Here is an 18,982-nt window from a genome sequence, read left to right as displayed (position 1 = left end):
GTCGTCTCCTGAAATGATTCGTTATTCTTGATTGGCGGTGTTTACTTTTTTCTTTTAGTTCCTAAACTGTAGAGAACTGTCTCAGTATTTCTCAGATTTACAACTGTTTTATTTTATTTAGAACCGGAGCAGTTTGGTTTACTGTTACTGTGCTTTTGTACACTTCATCCTTCCTTGCAAGTATCTGTATTTGCGCTCTCTTGCAGGGACTGCCCAGTCACGCTTCCACAATGGGGGCTTTCCTTCTCGCCCTCTTCCTCTCCCTTATTCGCATTGAGAAAGGGGAGTTGAAACAGGGTCTGATGCATATTGTTAAGTGCTGTTTGTTAACCCTCAGCTGGACACTGGTGTCCAAGGTTTGGATTTACTCCTACACTCATTAATGTGTATTTGTGTTTTTTTGTGTCCCCTTTTTCCCTTGTGTCTTTCCCTTCCTCCTCTTTTGACTATAGATATCACAACGGTAGAAGCCGGTTCCTGCAGACTTTTGTAGGCTCTTTTGGCCTTGGCTTTCCTGGAGGAATATTTCGCACACATCCAATAGCAAGTATGGTGATACCTTTTCATTGCCAAAATGATTAAATGTATGTCACTGAATGTCAAAAGTCTAAACTCCAATGCTAAACGGAGAATAGCCTTAGCAGAATGTCTCTCACAGAGAGCGGATGTGGTTTTCTTACAGGAGCCGCATTTTGACACTAGTGGAACGTTTAAGTTTGCTGCCAAAACATTTCCTCCAGTATACTCTGCATCCTCTGGGAGGAAGGTGGCAGGAGTGGCTATTCTTTTAGCTGCTGATTGCCCCCTTCAGGTAGAATCTTGCGTGTCTGACCCACGCAGTAGATATGTCACACTCCAGACTTCTTTTCAAGGTACTTCCCTGATTTTATGTAATCTCTATGCACCAAACTCTGCACAAATTCCCTTTATTAATAAGGTGTTCTTGAAATTATCTTGCTACCTCCCGGCGGCTTTGATAGTAGGGGGGGATTTTAATGTTTCTTTCTCTGAAACTTTAGATCGCCTGCCCCTGACAGGTAAAGTGATATCTCAGGCACAATGTAGACTCTCGCGTCTTTTCAGACGTTTAATCCGGAAATTTGCATTATATGATCTATGGCGTATAAACTATCCCAAGTCTAAGACCTATACTTTTTATTCTCACCCCCATGCCACACATTCTCATATTGACTATTTTTTGGGCAATGTCCCTATCCTTAGGTTATTAGCAGAAGCAGATATAGGATCTATCACATGGTCCGACCATGCTCCGATCCCCATTTGTCTCAAAACCAATAAAACACATACCAAAGTTTGCCATTGGCGTATGAATGATACTCTCCTTACTAGACCCATTCCCGGACAAGAGCTCAATGACAATCTCTCCGAATACTTCACCATTAACCAACCTTCGGTTTCTTCTACATCCACATTATGGGAAGCGCATAAAGCTGTTTTTAGGGGTAACTATATAGCATTCTAAACTGAAAAAAGACCGTAACGTTCAACGCGCTACCATTGAAAGCCAGTTGAAGAATTTAGAGAGCCAGTTAGAGACGCGCAGCTCGCGCCATTTATTATGGCGTATTGTCATTCTTCGGGCTAAATTGCGAGATCTGGCATTTGCGAAGACTGAAAAGCTGCTGCTATATTCCCGCCAACGCTTCTATGCATGGGGCAACAAACCACATACTGTCTTAGCTCGTCAGCTGCGCGACTCTACTGTCACGGGGACCCCGATCGCCTTAAGGCAATCGGAAGGTACTATAACGTATGACCCTAATGTTATCACAGGCCTTTTCCAAAAATACTATGAAGCCCTCTATTCCCTCCCGCAACAAACACCCACTGATCCAATAGAACGTCAAAAAATGTTTACCTCCTTTCTTATCAGTGTAATCTACCCAAGCTGTCGAAAGCTGCCCTAACTTCCCTTAATGCTCAGATTACTGTGGAAGAAATCCAAGAGGTGATATCAAGACTCCCCAATAATAAATCTCCTGGACCAGATGGTCTACCATATGTTTATTATAAGACATTCTCTGCTATTCTCCTCCCACATATGGTTATGCTATTTAATTCTTTCTTACGGGGTTCGCCAATACCTGCTTCAATGTTGCAATCTTACATTACCCTCATTCCAAAATCTGGCAGGGATCACTTGGATTGTTCCAACTATCGCCCTATAGCCCTCCTCAACTCAGATTTAAAAATATTTACTAAAATCCTAGAGAACCGACTCTCTTACTGGCTCCCACAATTGGTCCATAAAGATCAAGTGGGCTTTGTGCTAAATATATAGGGCGGAGACAACACGAGGAGGACCATAGATCTGATTGATATTATTAACAGAACTGGAAAACAGGCTTTGTTGTTAAGTCTTGATGCAGAAAAGGCCTTTGACTGCTTAAGCTGGCCTTTCATGTTTTCTGCCTTGCAGGGTTTTGGCATTGAGGGTCCTTTTGTTACTGCTCTTCATACACTCTATACCCAACCCACGGCGGTTATTAAAACGACCCATGCTCACTCTAGGGTGTCCACTTTCAGGGGTGTCCACTTTCCCCCCTCCTCTTTATACTATGTATTGAACCCCTAGCTGCAGCTATTCGATCAAACTCAGATATCCAGGGGGTGACAGTTAATCAAGTGGACTTTAAACTATCACTCTTCCCAGATGATATCCTCCTAACATTGACAAACCTACAAGTCACCCTGCCGAACTTATTTAAACTGTTGGAGTCCTATGGCAAACTATCGGGCTATAAAATGAACACAACAAAAACAGAGGCCCTACCATTAAATGTCCCATCAGACAAGTTAACTAAATTACTAAATAACTTCCGATTTAAGTGGAAAGATGAGACTTTAAAATATTCGGGAGTACACTTAACTAAGTCATATGCTTCACTGTACACTCATAACCTCCCGTCCCTTTTTTTTAGAGCTTAAAACCTTTATGAATAAATGGATGCCCTTGCCTCTCTCTTTATTTGGCCGTATAGCAGCAATAAAAATGTCCATACTGCCTAAGCTATTATATATACTGGAAACTCTCCCAATTCCTATTCCAAGGAGGGATTTGAGAGCACTTCAATCCTCAATTCTCAAGTTCATCTGGAATGGCAAGAGACATAAGATATTGTGTAGCGTCCTCACGGCCCTTAAATCACAAGGAGGGCTTGGGGTACCTGATGTTACTAGATACTACTGGGCAACGCATCTGAGGCGTATTCCTCCTTGGACAAACCTCTTTGCCTATTCCAGATGGATAGAGATAGTAAAACTAGGGATTGCACCAGTACACCCAAATGCGCTACTATGGTACCAACTGCTAGCCAATCAAATACCGCAATTATTAGGACCTATGTCCCTCACATATGATATATGGCAGACTTGCAGACGAAGATTCCCCTTGGCTTCTGATAAGTCTTCCATGATACCCTTTATATTTAACCCATTGTTCCCATCAGGCATGCATGCCTCCTTTTCAAGCTTTGGTTTTCCAATAAGCTATTCTGGTTCGTAGACATTGTGGACTATAGAACTTTTAAGATTATACCTTTTGACCCCCCTTAAAGCCACGTACAATCTGTCAGAGCCTTCCAGATATCAGCATATGCAAATACAGCACTTGTTCACAACACTATTCAATGCTAATCAGGTATCTACGCCAACGATGTCCGAGAGATTATGTAAACTAAGATTCAACTAAGGGATTTATCTCTGAGATTTACATTATTCTTTCTTCTCCAGTCCCCTCCACAATACCTAGACACCCATATATGTCCAAATGGAAGACGTGTATAGGGAGAGAAATCTCTTTGGAAAAATGGAAGCTAATATGGAAAAAGACAGCGCTGACTTCTACTTGTGCCACACACAAGGAGAACTCCTATAAAATCCTAATGTTTTGGTACCACACTCCTCAACTGCTAAGACATTTAAATCCTACTCTAACAGATAGATGTTGGAGATGCGGGTCTGGATTGGGAACTCTTTTTCATATTTTTTGGGAGTGCCCTCTCATATAGCCTTTTTGGAAGGAAACGCAGGGACTTCTTGTACAGCTGACTGATATTAACTTTCCTTTAGATGCGTATTTGTACTTGTTGAATATGCCTCCTACAACCTTAAAAAAACATACCCTATTACTCACGCTTCATATACTGACAGCGTCCAGACGCCTCATAGCTAGTTTTTGGAAGCGACAGGACCGACTTACTCGCTCTGACCTCACTGCCAGTATTATGGATGTTAGGCGAATGGAATATCTAACAGCACTTATGACAAATCAAGTGGAACGATTTGATGGTATTTGGCAGCCTTGGGATGCGTATATTGACACACTTACGTAGTATTCAACCTTTACTTCTTTGACATCCTTCCCCCTCTGTGTCTTGTCTTGTCTTAGTTCGTCTCCCTTATTTTTATGCATATCTGATGGTTGTTTTCATCACATTTAGAGAATAGATGCTAACTAAACACTAGGCATTGATATGTTAAAACTGTTATGAATCTGCAATGGACCTATTGCATGTTTCCTTTAACCTGTGTATGCACTACTTTAGAGATCATCTATGTTTGGGTGATTCACTGTATTCTCTCATAATACATATGTCAAATTTTTTGGGGATAATGTATAGAAGAAGCATTATTCTTGTATGTTTCTTTTTTCTTTATAAATACTTTTAAAAAAAGACAAACAAAAAAAAAAAGCTTTCGAAGCACTTAAGAGGTGTTTTGTTAACGCCCCTATATTGGTCAAGAGAGGCTTTTTATAGTCGAGGTCGATGCCTCAGAGGATAGGGTAGGAGAAGTACTCTCCCAGGGGCTAGCAACTCTCACTAATCTTAGGCCCTGTGCGTTCTTCTCTCGTAAATTCTCTCCTACTGAGAGAAATTATGATATTGGGAACTGAGAGTTACTTGCTAATAAATGGGCCTTTGAGGAATGGCGCCATTTTTTAGAGGGGGCTCAATCAGGTCACTGTACTTACTGATCATAAGAATGTGATGTTTTTGTAGTCTGCTACGCGTTTGAATCCCAGACAGGCTGGGTGGGTGTTGTTCTTTACACGTTTTAATTTCTGTATTACTTTCAGGCCAGGAAGTAAAAATATCAAAGCAGATGCCTTATCCCGCAGTTTTGTGCTTTTCAATATCCCGATACTCCACCAGAACCAATATTACCGGCAGGTGTCATTGTGGCTTCTGTCTCCTCCAATCTGATGACCGAAATAACTGCGGGGCAACACTTGGCCCCGGTACAATCTCCTGCAGATAAGTTATTTGTCCCGGGTCATTTACGTCTCCGACTGTTGGTTGAGTGCCATAATTCTGTGTTTAATGGACATCCGGGTATTAATGCCACCAAGAAACTCTTCTTCAGATTTTATTGGTGGCCTACTTTGTCTAGAGATGTCCACTCATATGTGTCTTCATGTGAGGTTTGTGCCAGGTCCAAGACTCCTAGGTCTCGTCCGGTGGGGGAGTTACGACCACTGCCCATCCCTAGTAGACCTTGGTCCCATATCTCCATGGACTTTATCACCGATCTACCGGTGTCTGAGGGTAAGTCGGTAATATGGGTAGTTGTGGACAGATTTAGTAAAATGGTGCACTTCATTCCTCTGTCAAAACTGCCCAATGCCAAGACTCTAGCTTCTCTGTTTGTTGATCATGTTATATGGTTACATGGAATTCCTGAGAATATGGTTTCGGATAGAGGTGTTCAATTTGTTTCTAGGTTTTGGAGGGCCTTTTGTCATAAATGTAACATCTCTTTGACTTTTTCTTTGGCCTTTCATCCGGAAACCAACGGTAAAACTGAACGTTTGAACCAGCCTCTGGAGCAGTATCTGAGGTGCTATGTCTCCAACAACCAACAGCTGTGGGTGAAATATCTGTCCCAGGCTGAATTCACCATTAACAACCAGGTGAATTAATCTACTGGTATGTCTCCGTTTTACTGTAATCTTGGTAAAGTGTGGCTGTCCACCAAGAATTTGTCTTTGAAGGTACCCTCGAAAAAGTTTGCACCACGGTTTATTGGGCCTTATGAGATTGTGGGCATTATTAATCCGGTAACTTTTAAGTTAAGATTACCCGACTCCTTTCGTATCCATAATGCTCTTCACAAGTCTTTACTTAAAAAGTATGTGTCACCTGTATCCCCTTCACAGTACTCTCCAACACCAGTGGAGGTGGCCGGTCAACCAGAATTCGAGATCTCTAGAATTATTGATGCGAGAAAGGTCCGGAACTCTCTGCAATATTTGGTCCATTGGAAGGGCTTTGGTCCTGAGGAGAGGTCTTGGGTGCCGGCTAGAAAGATGCATGCTTCGAGGCTAGTGAGAAGATTCCATCTAACTCACCCGGAAAAACCCGCTCCAGTAATTATGGGTCCGGTGGCCCCTCGTGGAAGGGAGGGTACTGTAGCGGGAAGTCGGCAACGTGCTTCCTTCTTGCAGCGCCGCCGGAATCCCGTCTGTGTGCAGGAGCGAGGACGCGGCTGGTGTCCTCGTCTCCATGGGGACCAGGGGGCGGGGGGGGAACCGGCCACGCACGCCTCCTCAGCGCGGCCGGCGTTCCCCTAGACTACGAGCAGCATGGGAGCCGAGCACCGATAATGATGAATCGGTGCTCGACTGTGTTGGGCTGTGTAATGTGAGTCACGTGATGCTGGCCACGTCATGTGACTCACCAGTCAGGGCTATTTAAACAGGCATCCTGCTGGCCACAGGTTGCCTGTCATTGGTCTAGTTACCCTCACCAGCCTTCTCTATATATTCAGACCTTGCTTGTTTTGACCTCGGCTTTGTTTGTGGCCTCGACCTCGCTACCTCCATTTGTATTTGACGTGACCTCTTGGCTTCCGACCTCGGCTTTGTTTGTGACCTTGCTATTGTTTTTTTCCTTTGCTTTTAGGCCCCTGCACGTATTTAAGCTAGGGACCGCCGCCAAGTTGTATGCCGTCAGATAGGACGGGTCGTGCAAGTAGTTAGGGACAGAGATGCGGGTGGAGTCCAGGGCTGTATTCTTCCCTTCCCTCCATGAGAGGTGAGCTATTGTGATATCACAGTTGTATTTCTGTCAGGTGATCTACTGTGACATCACAGCTGTGTTTCTGTCAGGTGAGCTAAACTGACATCATAGCTGTGTTTCTGTCAGGTGAGCTACTGTGACATCACAGTTGTGCTTCTGTCAGGTAAGCCAATGTGACAACATTACAGCTGCGTTTCTGTCAGGTGAGCTACTGTGACATCATAGGTGTGTTTTCGTCAGGTGAGCTACTGTGACATCATAGCTGTGTTTCTGTCAGGTGAGCTATTGTGATATCATAGCTGTGTCTCTGTCAGGTGATTACTTTGACATCATAACTGTGTTTTTGTCAGGTGAGCTACTGTGACATTACAGCTGTGTTTTTGTTAGGTGAGCTACTGTGATATCACAGCTGTGCTTATGTCAGGTGAGCTATTGTGATATCAGAGCTGTGTTTCTGTCAGGTGAGCTACTGTGACATCACAGCTGTGCTTATGTCAGGTGAGCTATTGTGATGTCAAAGCTGTGTTTCTGTCAGATGAGCTACTGTGACATCACAGCTCTGTTTCTGTCAGGTGAGCTACTGTGACAAGTGTGACATAGGTGTGTTTCTGTCACGTGAGCTAATGGGACATAATTGCTATGTTTCTGTCAGGTGAGCTACTGTGACATTACAGTTGGGTTTCTGTCAGGTGAGCTACTGTGATATCATATCTGTGTTTCTGTCAGATGAGCTACTGTGACATCACAGCTCTGTTTCTGTCAGGTGAGCTACTGTGACAAGTTTGACATCATAGGTGTGTTTCTGTCAGGTGCGCTACTGTGACATCATAGGTGTGTTTCCGGCAGGTGAGCTACTGTGACATTACAGCTGTGTTTCTGTCAGTTGAGCTACTGTGACATCATAGCTGTGTTTCTGTCAGGTTAGCTTCTGTGACATCACTGCTGTGCTTATGTCAGGTGAGTGTCACAATCAGTGTGTGTGGGGGGGGAACTCCACACTGAACACAGGAGGGAAGGGGCACAGTAACTGGGCCTGGAAACTAGGGAAGAAACAGGTCACCTCCTAGACAACCCTAATTCGGGCCCTGACTGACTACTCATCAATATGAATAGACCTTTAAGGTAGAAATTTTCATATGCAGGATACCTAGGCCCTGATTTATCTATAAGGCCCTGGAATAAGTTTAGGACCAGAGACAACCCATTCCTCCCCAGATGGATGAATGGAAGTCTCTGTCTCAGGCCCAGATGCAACAACAGGGAATATAACAAATACAAACAAACGCGACACAACTTCTGTAGAGATGGAAGAACAGGAACACCAGAGACGACTTCACACCAGCTCAGCCAAACCCAAATGAAGCTATCTACCGCATAGTCAGAAGGGTGGGGTCAGACTATAAAGGGTAGAAGTGATGACCACTGAGCAATAGCTGAGAAAAGGGAAGTGGTCATTAACCCTATCAACACTGAATCAAGAGAAATAAAGGAGGCTGTTAGATTCCTCCACACTCAGCCAATCTCCTTGATTTCCTGACATCAGTCACCTGAGGGACCGTGACAGTGAGCTATTGTGATATCACAGCTGTGTTTCTGTCAGGTGAGCTACTGTGACATCATAGTTGTGCTTATGTCAGGTGAGCTACTGTTACATCACAGATGTGTTTCTGTCAGGTGACCTACTGTTACATCACAGATGTGTTTCTGTCAGGTGAGTTACTGTGACATCACAGCTGTGTTTATGTCAGGTAAGCTACTGTGACATCATAGGTGTGTTTCTGTCAAGTGAGCTACTGTGACATCACAGCTGTGTTTCTGTCAGGTGACCTACTGTGAGAACACAGTTGTGCTTATGTCAGGTAAGCTACTGTGACATCACAGCTGTGTTTTTGTTAGGTGAGCTACTGTGACATCGTAGCTGTGTTTCTGTCAGGTGAGCTACTGTGACATCACAGCTGTGCTTTTGTCAGGTGAGCTATTGTGATATCACAGCTGTGTTTCTGTCAGGTGAGCTACTATAACATCATAGGTGTGTTTCTGTCAGGTGAGCTACTGTGATATCACAGCTGTGTTTATGTAAGGTGAGCTACTGTGACATTACAGATGTGTTTCTGTCAGGTGAGCTACTGTGACATTACAGATGTGTTTCTGTCAGGTGAGCTACTATGACATCATAGATGTGTTTCTGTCAGGTGACCTACTGTAGAACACAGTTGTGCTTATGTCAGGTGAGCTACTGTGACATCACAGCTGTGCTTATGTCAGGTGAGCTATTGTAATATCACAGCTGTGTTTCTGTCAGGTGAGCTACTATAACATCATAGGTGTGTTTCTGTCAGGTGAGCTACTGTGATATCAAAGCTGTGTTTGTGTAAGGTGAGCTACTGTGACATCACAGTTGTGCTTATGGCAGGTGAGCTTTTGTGATATCACAGCTGTGTCTTTGTCAGGTGAGCTACCGTGACAACGGGTGCACCTATCCTTTCTGCGGCCTGAGGCGAAAGCTTAAATGGCGCTCATCCAATGCTAATTTCTTAACCTAACCCCTTTGCCAGAATGAAAGCGCTCATTGCCCATGGCCCTTCTGCTGCCCCCTCTTGCCCCTTCCTGGTGCTGCCTGAGGCGATCTCCTCACCTGGCCTTATTGGTGGTGCACTCCTGACTGTGACATAACAAGTGAGCTTTAGGCAGGAAAGCTATGATGACATCATAAGTGGGTTTTAAACAGGTAAGCTACTGTGACACAACAAATGGTTTTAAGATACAGTGATATGACAAGTCTGTTTCAGACAGGCAATCAGCTATGACATGGTTTTCCATCATATTAGGGCCTCATGCACACGACTGTTCCGTTTTTTGCGGTCCGCAAACCGCGGATCCGCAAATAACAGAAGCCGCCCGTGTGCCTTCCGCAATTTGCGGAACAGAACGGGCAGCCCATTGTAGAAATGCCATGTTATTTTTTTTTTGCGGGGCCTCGGAACGAAGCAACGGATGCGGTCAGCATGTGCTGTCCGCATCTTTTGCGGCCCCATTGAAGTGAATGGGTCAGCACCCAAGCTGCAAAAACTGCGGCTCGGATGCGGACCTGAACAACGGTCGTGTGCATGAGGCCTTACTGCTGTGACATCATAGTAGGTTTTATTCCGGTTCCCATCAGGTAAGCTTTCTTGAAATCACAAGTGGGTTTCAAACAGCAGGCAGAGAAGCAGTTGTGACACCGCACATGAATTTCCATCAGGTTAGGGTGAGTTCGCAGTAGCTTTATGGCATTCTGTTATAGGTTCTGTTTATAACGGAATGCCCAGACGGAATGCAAAACGGAAGCCTTTAAGAGGCATTCCGTTTTGATCCGTCAAAATAGAAATAGGCAAGCATAATGGATCCTCCTGGTTTCCATTATGCAGAACGGATAAAAAGTCCTGTCGACAGGACTTTGTTTTCCATTCTGCATAACGGAAACCAGACGGATCCGTTATTCTTGCCCATAGACTTTTATTGTGACGGATCAAAACAGAATGCCTCTTAAAGGATTCCGTTTTGCATTCCGTCTGGGCATTCCGTTATATTTCGTTATAAATGGAACCTATAACGGAATGCCATACGAACCCACCTTTACTGCCTTATAATCACAGCCGTTTCATTCAAATAAGCTATTGTGATGTCACAACTGGGTTTCATTCAGGGGAGCTGCTATCAGCTTTTGTGACATCAGAAGTGAGTCATTGTGAGGTAAACTGCTATGACATCACAAGTGGATTTTAGTTAGGTAACATGGTACAACATGACAAATATGTGTCACTGAGGAGGCATTGCTATATGTAGCATTTTTTTAGGAGCTGGAAATCAAGGGGCCCATATACTGCTCTTGCACAGGGGCCCTTTGTTGTTGGTGTCTGCCCCAGTGGTATGTGGATAAATTCCCCTTTAATTAAAAGAACAAAGTTGGGAAAAAAAATCCCTCTGCTAGCAGTAAACAGTGTGTGGGAGAAGGATTTCACAGTCAGCATTTGCCATACCTTTGAGATGGAATTTAGATCTAAAGCTTCTTTTGTACTTTCACAGTTGGGCCATGTGATATAGCCTGGCCTTGGAACAAAATAAAGTATCTTCAGTTGGTCCTCAGTGCAAGTGTTTTCTCCAGCCCCGAAAAGTAAAATAAGGCAAGAGGCAGAATAAAGGCGAATGGCTGAATGTAAAAAATTACACCAGTTCAATTTTCTATTAAATTCTGTAATTTTACCTAGTAAGTCGATATTTGAACCACAAATCACGGAAAAAAAATACAAAACATCCTGCACGATATGATAGTAAATATACGGATGTGCATGGCTACATTTCTAAAATCACGGACAATAATGCACTAAAACAATAGATGCAAACATTATATATGTACTAAGCCCTAAGGCTACTTTCACACTAGCGTTTTTTGCAGATCCGTCATTGATCTGCAAAAACGCTTCCGTTACAATAATACAACCGCATGCATTCGTCATGAATGGATTCAGTTGTATGATGTCTTCTATAGCCATGACGGATCCGTCTTGAACACCATTGAAAGTCAATGGGGGACAGATTCGTTTTCTATTGTGCCAGATTGTGTCAGAGAAAACGGATCTGTCCCCATTGACTAACATTGTGTGCCAGGACGGATCCGTTTGGCTCCGCTTCATCAGGCGGACAGCAATACGCTGCAGGCAGTGTTTTGGTGTCCGTCTCCATAGCAGAATGGTGACTGAACGGAGGCAAACTGATGCATTCTGAGCGGATCCTTTTCCATTCAGAATGCATTAGGGCAAAACTAATCCGTTTTGGACCACTTTTGAGAGCCCTTAACGGATCTCACAAATGGAAAGCCAAAACGCTAGTGTAATTATTCTGGTATGATAAAATATGAGACTCTCAGCCAATATATTTTGATCAAAACACATCTGTGTCTGCCTACCAGCGCCAAGGTGGTCTCAGTCAGGCAGGTCCTACTCTAAACCTACCTATGCCATATGGGCATCTATATTCAGGAGATCAGACTCTGCACATATAGTGTGCTTCTCCTAGTTACCTCTGTGTGCAATAAGCAACTAATGAGAGGAGGAGCACGCACAGCTATATGTACCACCATACGGCATAGGTAGGTTTAGAGTAGGACCTGCCTGACTTAGACAACTTTGGCACGGATAGGCGGGCACAGATGTGTTTTGATCAAAATATATTGGCTGAGAATCTCAGATTTTATTATTAGAGGAAGGGCTTAGTCCATATATTATGTCTGCATCTATTGTTTTATTGCATTATTTTCAGTGATTTTATAAATGTAGCCATGCCCATGTTTTGTATCTTTTTCCATGATTTTTGATTAGTCTTGAAGAAGTGGCACCTTCAGGGGTGAATGCACTTCTATCTTGGGAGTAGCATTCTTGTACACTTTTGCCCCTCCTATCTAACAGACAACCTTGATTAAGGTGGTACATATATGTGTGCGTGTTCCTCCTCTCATTTGTTGCTTGATGCACACAGAGGTAACTAGGAGCAGAACACTATATGTGCAGGGTCTGCTCTCCTGAATATAGATGCCCATATGGCATAGGTAGGTTTAGAGTAGGACCTGCCGGACTGAGACCACTTTGGCATGGGTAGGCGGGCATAGATGTGTTTTGATCAAAATATATTGGCTGAGAGTCTCAGATTTTATTATTAGAGTGAGGGCTTAGTACATATATAATATGATGTTTGCACCTATTGTTTTAGTGCATTATTTTCCGTGATTTGATATTTGAACCACCCTGTAGATGAAAGTGCAGCATCCTGCTCCTAGAGTCGTGGTATACTGCAACCTATAAAAGTGCAATAATATATTTCTGTTTAATATATACTTATACTGTATTTTCTGTATGCACAGGGTAATCATAGGCCATATTCTTAGCAACCAATAGATGGGGCTAGTGTCTCTATATAAGAGACAGCAGAACATTCTACAGTCAGTCTAAATTTAATTTGGTCTGAGCCGGTCTACTCCAGTTCATTCCAGTGAGAGAGCATAGCCTAGGATAAGAAAGCAGAAGAATGTAGCTGGCAGGCCAGCTCATCCTGGACCTGGAGCCATCCAAGATAGAGCCAGAGTAGAGTCTCCAGAAAACAAATTAGATGCAGCAGAGGTGTAGAGAAAGACCTGTAGAGGGGACCAGTCTTAAAATTGACTTTATTGACGGCATCCGTGTTCAGGAGAAGCTTCAGTGTCTGAGAATATGTGACACAGTTTGGATCACCTGTGTAGTTTTCCACATCCCAAGATGGAAGAGTGGATCAGCAACCTGCACAAATAATGTAGCAGAAGTGTCTGCCATGGAGGGGTACACCCTTATTGGTTGAAAGATATTGCTTAAAGTGAAGTATTAAACTTTACATCTGGATGCTAAGTACAAATCTGTTAGCTAAGTGCAGAGTAAGAAAGATTTCTTCACCAGTTCTAAAGGCACCTCTTAGCCTATGAGTACCTGTGTAGCCTTGATCATTTTAACAACTGTGAAAACTGCATTTCTGTGGTCTGGTCCATTGCAAGTAAGACCTGTCCTGAACTGTTTGCATTTCAATTCTTCAGTAAAGAAATGGTTCTGCTGTACAACTCATTGCTTCCTGCACTAGATTTATCTCATCACGGCAACAGGAACCCTTCCTCGTACCATAAAACCATCAACACCAAGGACACCTCAACCGCCATCAGGCAGGAGGAGGGAAGAGCACGTTGGCCAGTGGCGGATCCAGAGCCTGGTCTCGGGAGGGGCACTTCCAGATTATTTTCTGTCCGCCGCCACAAAACAATGGTGCTTATAGAACAGACTACACAGTGTAGAGGTATACTGTATATTGTGTGGCACAGTGTATGCTATATGTGTATAACAAACATATTCCACATGAAAACTTACAATTACTTGGCTTGGCCCTTGGGGATCTCGGACGCCACTTCAACACTTGGCTGGGGGGCTTGGTGGAGCTGGTGTTGTGTTTTATCCTAATGAGAACGATTTCATAATAAGGATTTGGAGAAGGGGCAGTGGGGTCACAGAGCAGGGAGAGGCTGGTGCTGCTACTAGGGGGTCATACCATGGGGGAGTAATAAAGCCCACCATAATGCCCCCCCCCATTAGAAATAATTCTCCTTATAATGTGACAGTGCAAAAAGTACCCCCTTGTAATGCCCCCAGTTGAGCTAATGCCCCCATAGTACCCCCATAATGTGCCAGTATAAAATACCCCTATATAGTGCCAGTAATAACAGCCCCCATTATGTGCCAGTAATAACAGCCCCCCCATGTGCCAGTAATAACAGCCCCCCCTAATGTGCCAGTAATAAAAGCCCCCCCAATGTGCCAGTAATAACAGCCCCCCCAATGTGCCAGTAATAACAGCCCCCCCAATGTGCCAGTAATAACAGCCCCCCCAATGTGCCAGTAATAACAGCCCCCCCAATGTGCTAGTAATAACAGCCCCCCCATGTGCCAGTAATAACAGCCCCCCCAATGTGCCAGTAATAACAGCCCCCCCAATGTGCAAGTAAAAGTATTGTATATACATATATATATATATATATATATATATATAAAAAAAAAACACTTATACTTACCTCCATGTCAGCGATGCGATGCAGGCCTCTTCTGGCCTGTGTCCCGCGCTGTACGGCTCAGGCGGCGCGATGACATCATCGCGCCGCCTGCGCCGGCCTCTGATAGGCTGCCGGCCTAGTGCCTGCAGCCTATCAGAGGAAGGGAAAGAGACACGCCTCTCCCTCCCCTGCCTCAGCACAGCCATCTGTATCGCTGTCCTGAGGACGGCGATACAGATGACTATGGAGATGAGCGCTTCCATAATGGAAGCGCTCATCTCCCTGTTCCCCGCCGCCGCCCCCCACTTCTGAGCAGGGCCGCGCCGCCAGCTCGGGGGGCAATTGCCCCGTTGACACACCCCCTTCCCCGGATCCGCCAGTGACGTTGACCCAGGGAGCTTCAGTACCGTGAGTACAACTACTACTACACACATTAAGCCATCCACTCACTCACATGTCCCTGCGACCTGGTCGTTGTACAAGCATGTACTATGGAGGTCACCAGTTATTACCCATCTGCTATGAACAGAATATGTCACCAGAGATCAACTGCACGTTCCATGCTTACATGCTTTTGGATTAGGTACACTGACCCCTTACATTAGGCTTTTGGCTCAGGTACACTGACCCCTTACACTAGGGGATTTTGGCTCAGGTACATTGACCCCTTACATTAGGTATTGGGCTTGCCTATAATGGGATAACCATGCAACCTTCAAAGAAAACCGAATCGAGACGACACAGCATAGCACTTTCCTAGCTCTGCTGCCACTATGTTCTAGTCATCAGTGGGTGGTCACAGTGGTTGGACCCTCTCCAATCAAACATTCATCTTTTCAACTGCAGATCCACAAAATTCCCAGGTCCTCTTCTGTTGTTCAAGAGGGCCACATTGCTTTTCAGACTACCTGATGCATAGTCCAAGACAGTTCCTGATGATCTTGGATTGTGCAGTATTGCTCACTCATGAGCAGGGCTCTACAAGTACTAGTGTCTTGGACTACCGAGTGTGCACATCAGGTAGTCTAAGAAGTAGAGTGGCTGTATTGTATGACAGATGAAGAGCTGGAAATCGACAGATCTGCAGTTGAAAAGATGAAAAATTGAAAGAAGGTCACCGTGTATGTGTTCTGTTCATTCCTCAGTGAATGTGGATTTTTTTCCCCTTGAAGTGGAGGATTGCTTTAAAGGCATGCATTTGCATTTTTTTCATACAGTTACATATACAATTTTGAAAGAACAAAGCATCTGCTTTGATGGCCATAAATGTGTTGTGAATGGGGCCTTAGATGACATTTTGAACACTCTTAATTGAAGCATAAGAGAAAATGAATAAAATTGGAAATGCTTTACAAATGTTCTAATGTCACTGCACATTTATTATATACTTTTCGCTACTATTATTGATATGCATTAACTTTATAGATCTATTCTAGTATGACTCTTAACACCATAAAAGCTGTACCCATATTCAAGGTGTACTTTCACAGAAAGGGATAGCATATTGTTATGTAAGAATGGTTTTACACATGGCTTTTTTGGAATTTTTGCAATTTTTGCAATTTTTTGATGCAAAGCCAGGAATGGTTCTAACAGGAAGGAGAAGTATATGTCCTTCATTTGTATTTCTCCTACCTTGTGAATCCACTTCTTGTTTTGGGGCAGAGAAATGAATGAAAAACTGCCACAAAACCAAAGCTTTTTTTTTTTGCCAAAAAAGCCTTCTGTAAAAACCACCCTGAAGCAGTACTGTATACCCACATAGCTCCATTCAAGTAAGGCCTCATGCACACGACAGTTGTTTTTCTCGGCCTCCATTCCGTTTTTTTTTGTGGATAGGATGGGGACCCATTCATTTCAATGGGTCAGCCAAAAAATGCTAATAGTTCATCATGTGTTCCGGATGCCGCATCCGTTTTTTTTTAGCGGACGCACAATTTGCAGACACAAAAAACAACTGTCGTGTGCATGAGGCCTAAATGTGGTTGTGCTGCAGTACCTTGTGCCATACAAGGAAATACCGTGAAGGGGCTGCAGCGCTAAATGAGGACTTTAGTCTCTTCATTCTCATCATTAGAAGAGGTCAGACCTCCAGCCATCAAAAAGTGATATAAAACGCCTTTACAAATGTAAACATACTTGACATCTCATACAATACCTTACTACTACAGATTAGAATATGAACTAATAAAGCAATTTCACCAACCCCCAGTCCATTTGTCACTATGGAGGAAAGCCAAACCTCTTGCTAAGGAAATGGCCATTCGACAAGCTGTGTCCCAATCAGCCGTTCGATCAGTCAAGTAGCCCCTCAAAGAGCCCTGATGATAAAAATTAAGATTATACAGGTTAAAACAGCGAGGTAGATTTACTAACTTTGTGGATGACATAAACTAAAGGCCCCTTTACACGTGCCGACTCAACATGCATATATCAGGAACAAACCGTTCGCCCCAATAATTGCCTGCTAGTAAGAGGAGGTAAGAGCTGCATTTACATGCATCAAGCATCTCCACTGTATGGGGGCGAGGGATCACTACTGCTGCGATCATTCATTCCCATAAAGAATAAAATCAAAGATTCTGGTGTTCGTATCAGTGATGCTTTCACGTCATGAATGAACATTTGCTCTTTCATCAGGTGATCGGTGCATTACATAGGGCAATTACCAGGTATGAGTATTCCCAGAGCAAATGAGCTCTTAGCAAGCTCTGCCGCTTATGCCACCAGGTGTAAGGCAGCTATCCTGTACTTACAGGATAGCTACCTTATATCTGGTGGCATCAGAGGTAATGCTTGTTGAGAGCTTATTTCCATACCTTCTTCACAGAATTTCAAAGGAGCATGTATAGCAGGTAGGTAAAAAATAAAATAAAAATGAAGATTCCTAAAGACAACTTATTTATTAAAACAAAATAAAGTGCAAATTGTTTTAATAAATTTGTCAACTCTAGGAGCGCTCTGTAATCTTCATTTTTTATTTATTTTTACCTACCTGCTATATATCGCAACCTTAGTTTCCGTTCAGTGGAGCTGCAACCAATTGACGTCTGGACCTATTCAGATCTGTACGCTCTCAGCAGAGTTATGCCAGCTTATGCAAAACCTTATCCGGTAAGCTCTATTTTCTGGGCAGGACATCTATTTATGCTACTTTTCTTCATTAGAGGAGCATGTATGTCCTATAAGCCTCCTCATGCCGATAAAGGCGCTCTCCGTAAGGAGAGATAGTATCTCCCAATTCCTGACAAAAGGCCTTTCACCCAGTTAAGCCAGTACTCTTTCCTCTGCAGTGATGAGGGGCAATCACCCCAAAACAGCTGTCTGCAGATGGGGTGCTGGCTTATTTAATACCCAAGTTATGTCTCAAGGCTTAGTTAAAGAGCTGAACATTGACTTATAAGATAGCTGCCTTACATCTGGTGGCATTAGAGGCAGAGCTTGCTAAGAGCTCATTTGTATCCCTTTCTTCCTAGAATTCCAGAGGAGCATGTATGTCCTATAAGTCTCCTCACGACGATTAAGGGTGCTCTCCGTAAGGAGAGATATTACCCCCCCAAATCCTGAATATTCTTAGGAATGCTTCTTTCCAGTAGATGCCCCGATCATTGGTCCTTGTAAATGGGTCTTTAGGCAAATTGTCTAGACCTGCATCAGATTTATCACAGGGGCTCAGGCTGGATGATAAATGTGGTGCAGGGATGGACACTTTTCTCCGACTCTATACCAACTATTGGTTGGCTTACTTTGACACAGAATTTTATCCCAGGATAGTTGCATAGTTTTGGCACAAAACGTCACATCTAAGGCTACTTTCACACCTGCGTTCAGGTGTCCGCTCGTGCGCTCCGTTTGAAGGGGCTCACAAGCGGCCCCGAACGCAGCCGTCCGGCTCTAATGCATTCTCAGTGGAGGCAGATCCGCTCAGAATGCATCAGTCTGCCAGCGTTCAGCCTCCGCTCCGCTCAGTGACCGGACACCTGAACGCTGCTTGCAGCGTTCGGGTGTCCGCCTGGCCGTGCGGAGGCGAGCGGATCCGTCCAGACTTACAATGGAAGTCAATGGGGACGGATCCGTTTGAAGATGACACCATATGGCTCAATCTTCAAGCGGATCCGTCCCCCATTGACTTTCAATGTAAAGTCTGGACGGATCCGCTCAGGCTACTTTCACACTTAGAAATTTTTCTAAGTTATAATGCAGACGTATCCGTTCTGAACGGATGCAAACGTCTGCATTATAGGAGCGGATCCGTCTGAGCAGACATCAGACGGACCCGCTCTGAACGCAAGTGTGAAAGTAGCCTTAATCCAACCCCCTTTCGTGCGAAGCCACACTATGG

At 44.0% G+C, this 18,982-nt stretch overlaps 1 protein-coding gene across 1 annotated transcript in view; it reads right to left on the bottom strand.

The window, feature by feature from the left end:
- AMHR2 (anti-Mullerian hormone receptor type 2) overlaps nt 1–18,982 on the bottom strand; it is a 122,180-nt gene that overhangs the window by 82,558 nt on the left and 20,640 nt on the right. Inside the window, exon 7 of the mRNA XM_040422388.1 lies at nt 16,847–16,961. Coding sequence (XP_040278322.1) covers nt 16,847–16,961 — 115 coding nt within the window. The remainder of the gene's footprint in view (nt 1–16,846; nt 16,962–18,982) is intronic.

The sequence above is a fragment of the Bufo bufo genome, chromosome 3, assembly GCF_905171765.1.
Source record: "Bufo bufo chromosome 3, aBufBuf1.1, whole genome shotgun sequence".
Taxonomy (NCBI): Eukaryota; Metazoa; Chordata; class Amphibia; order Anura; family Bufonidae; genus Bufo; species Bufo bufo.
This window is presented reverse-complemented; position numbering and strand designations above follow the sequence as displayed.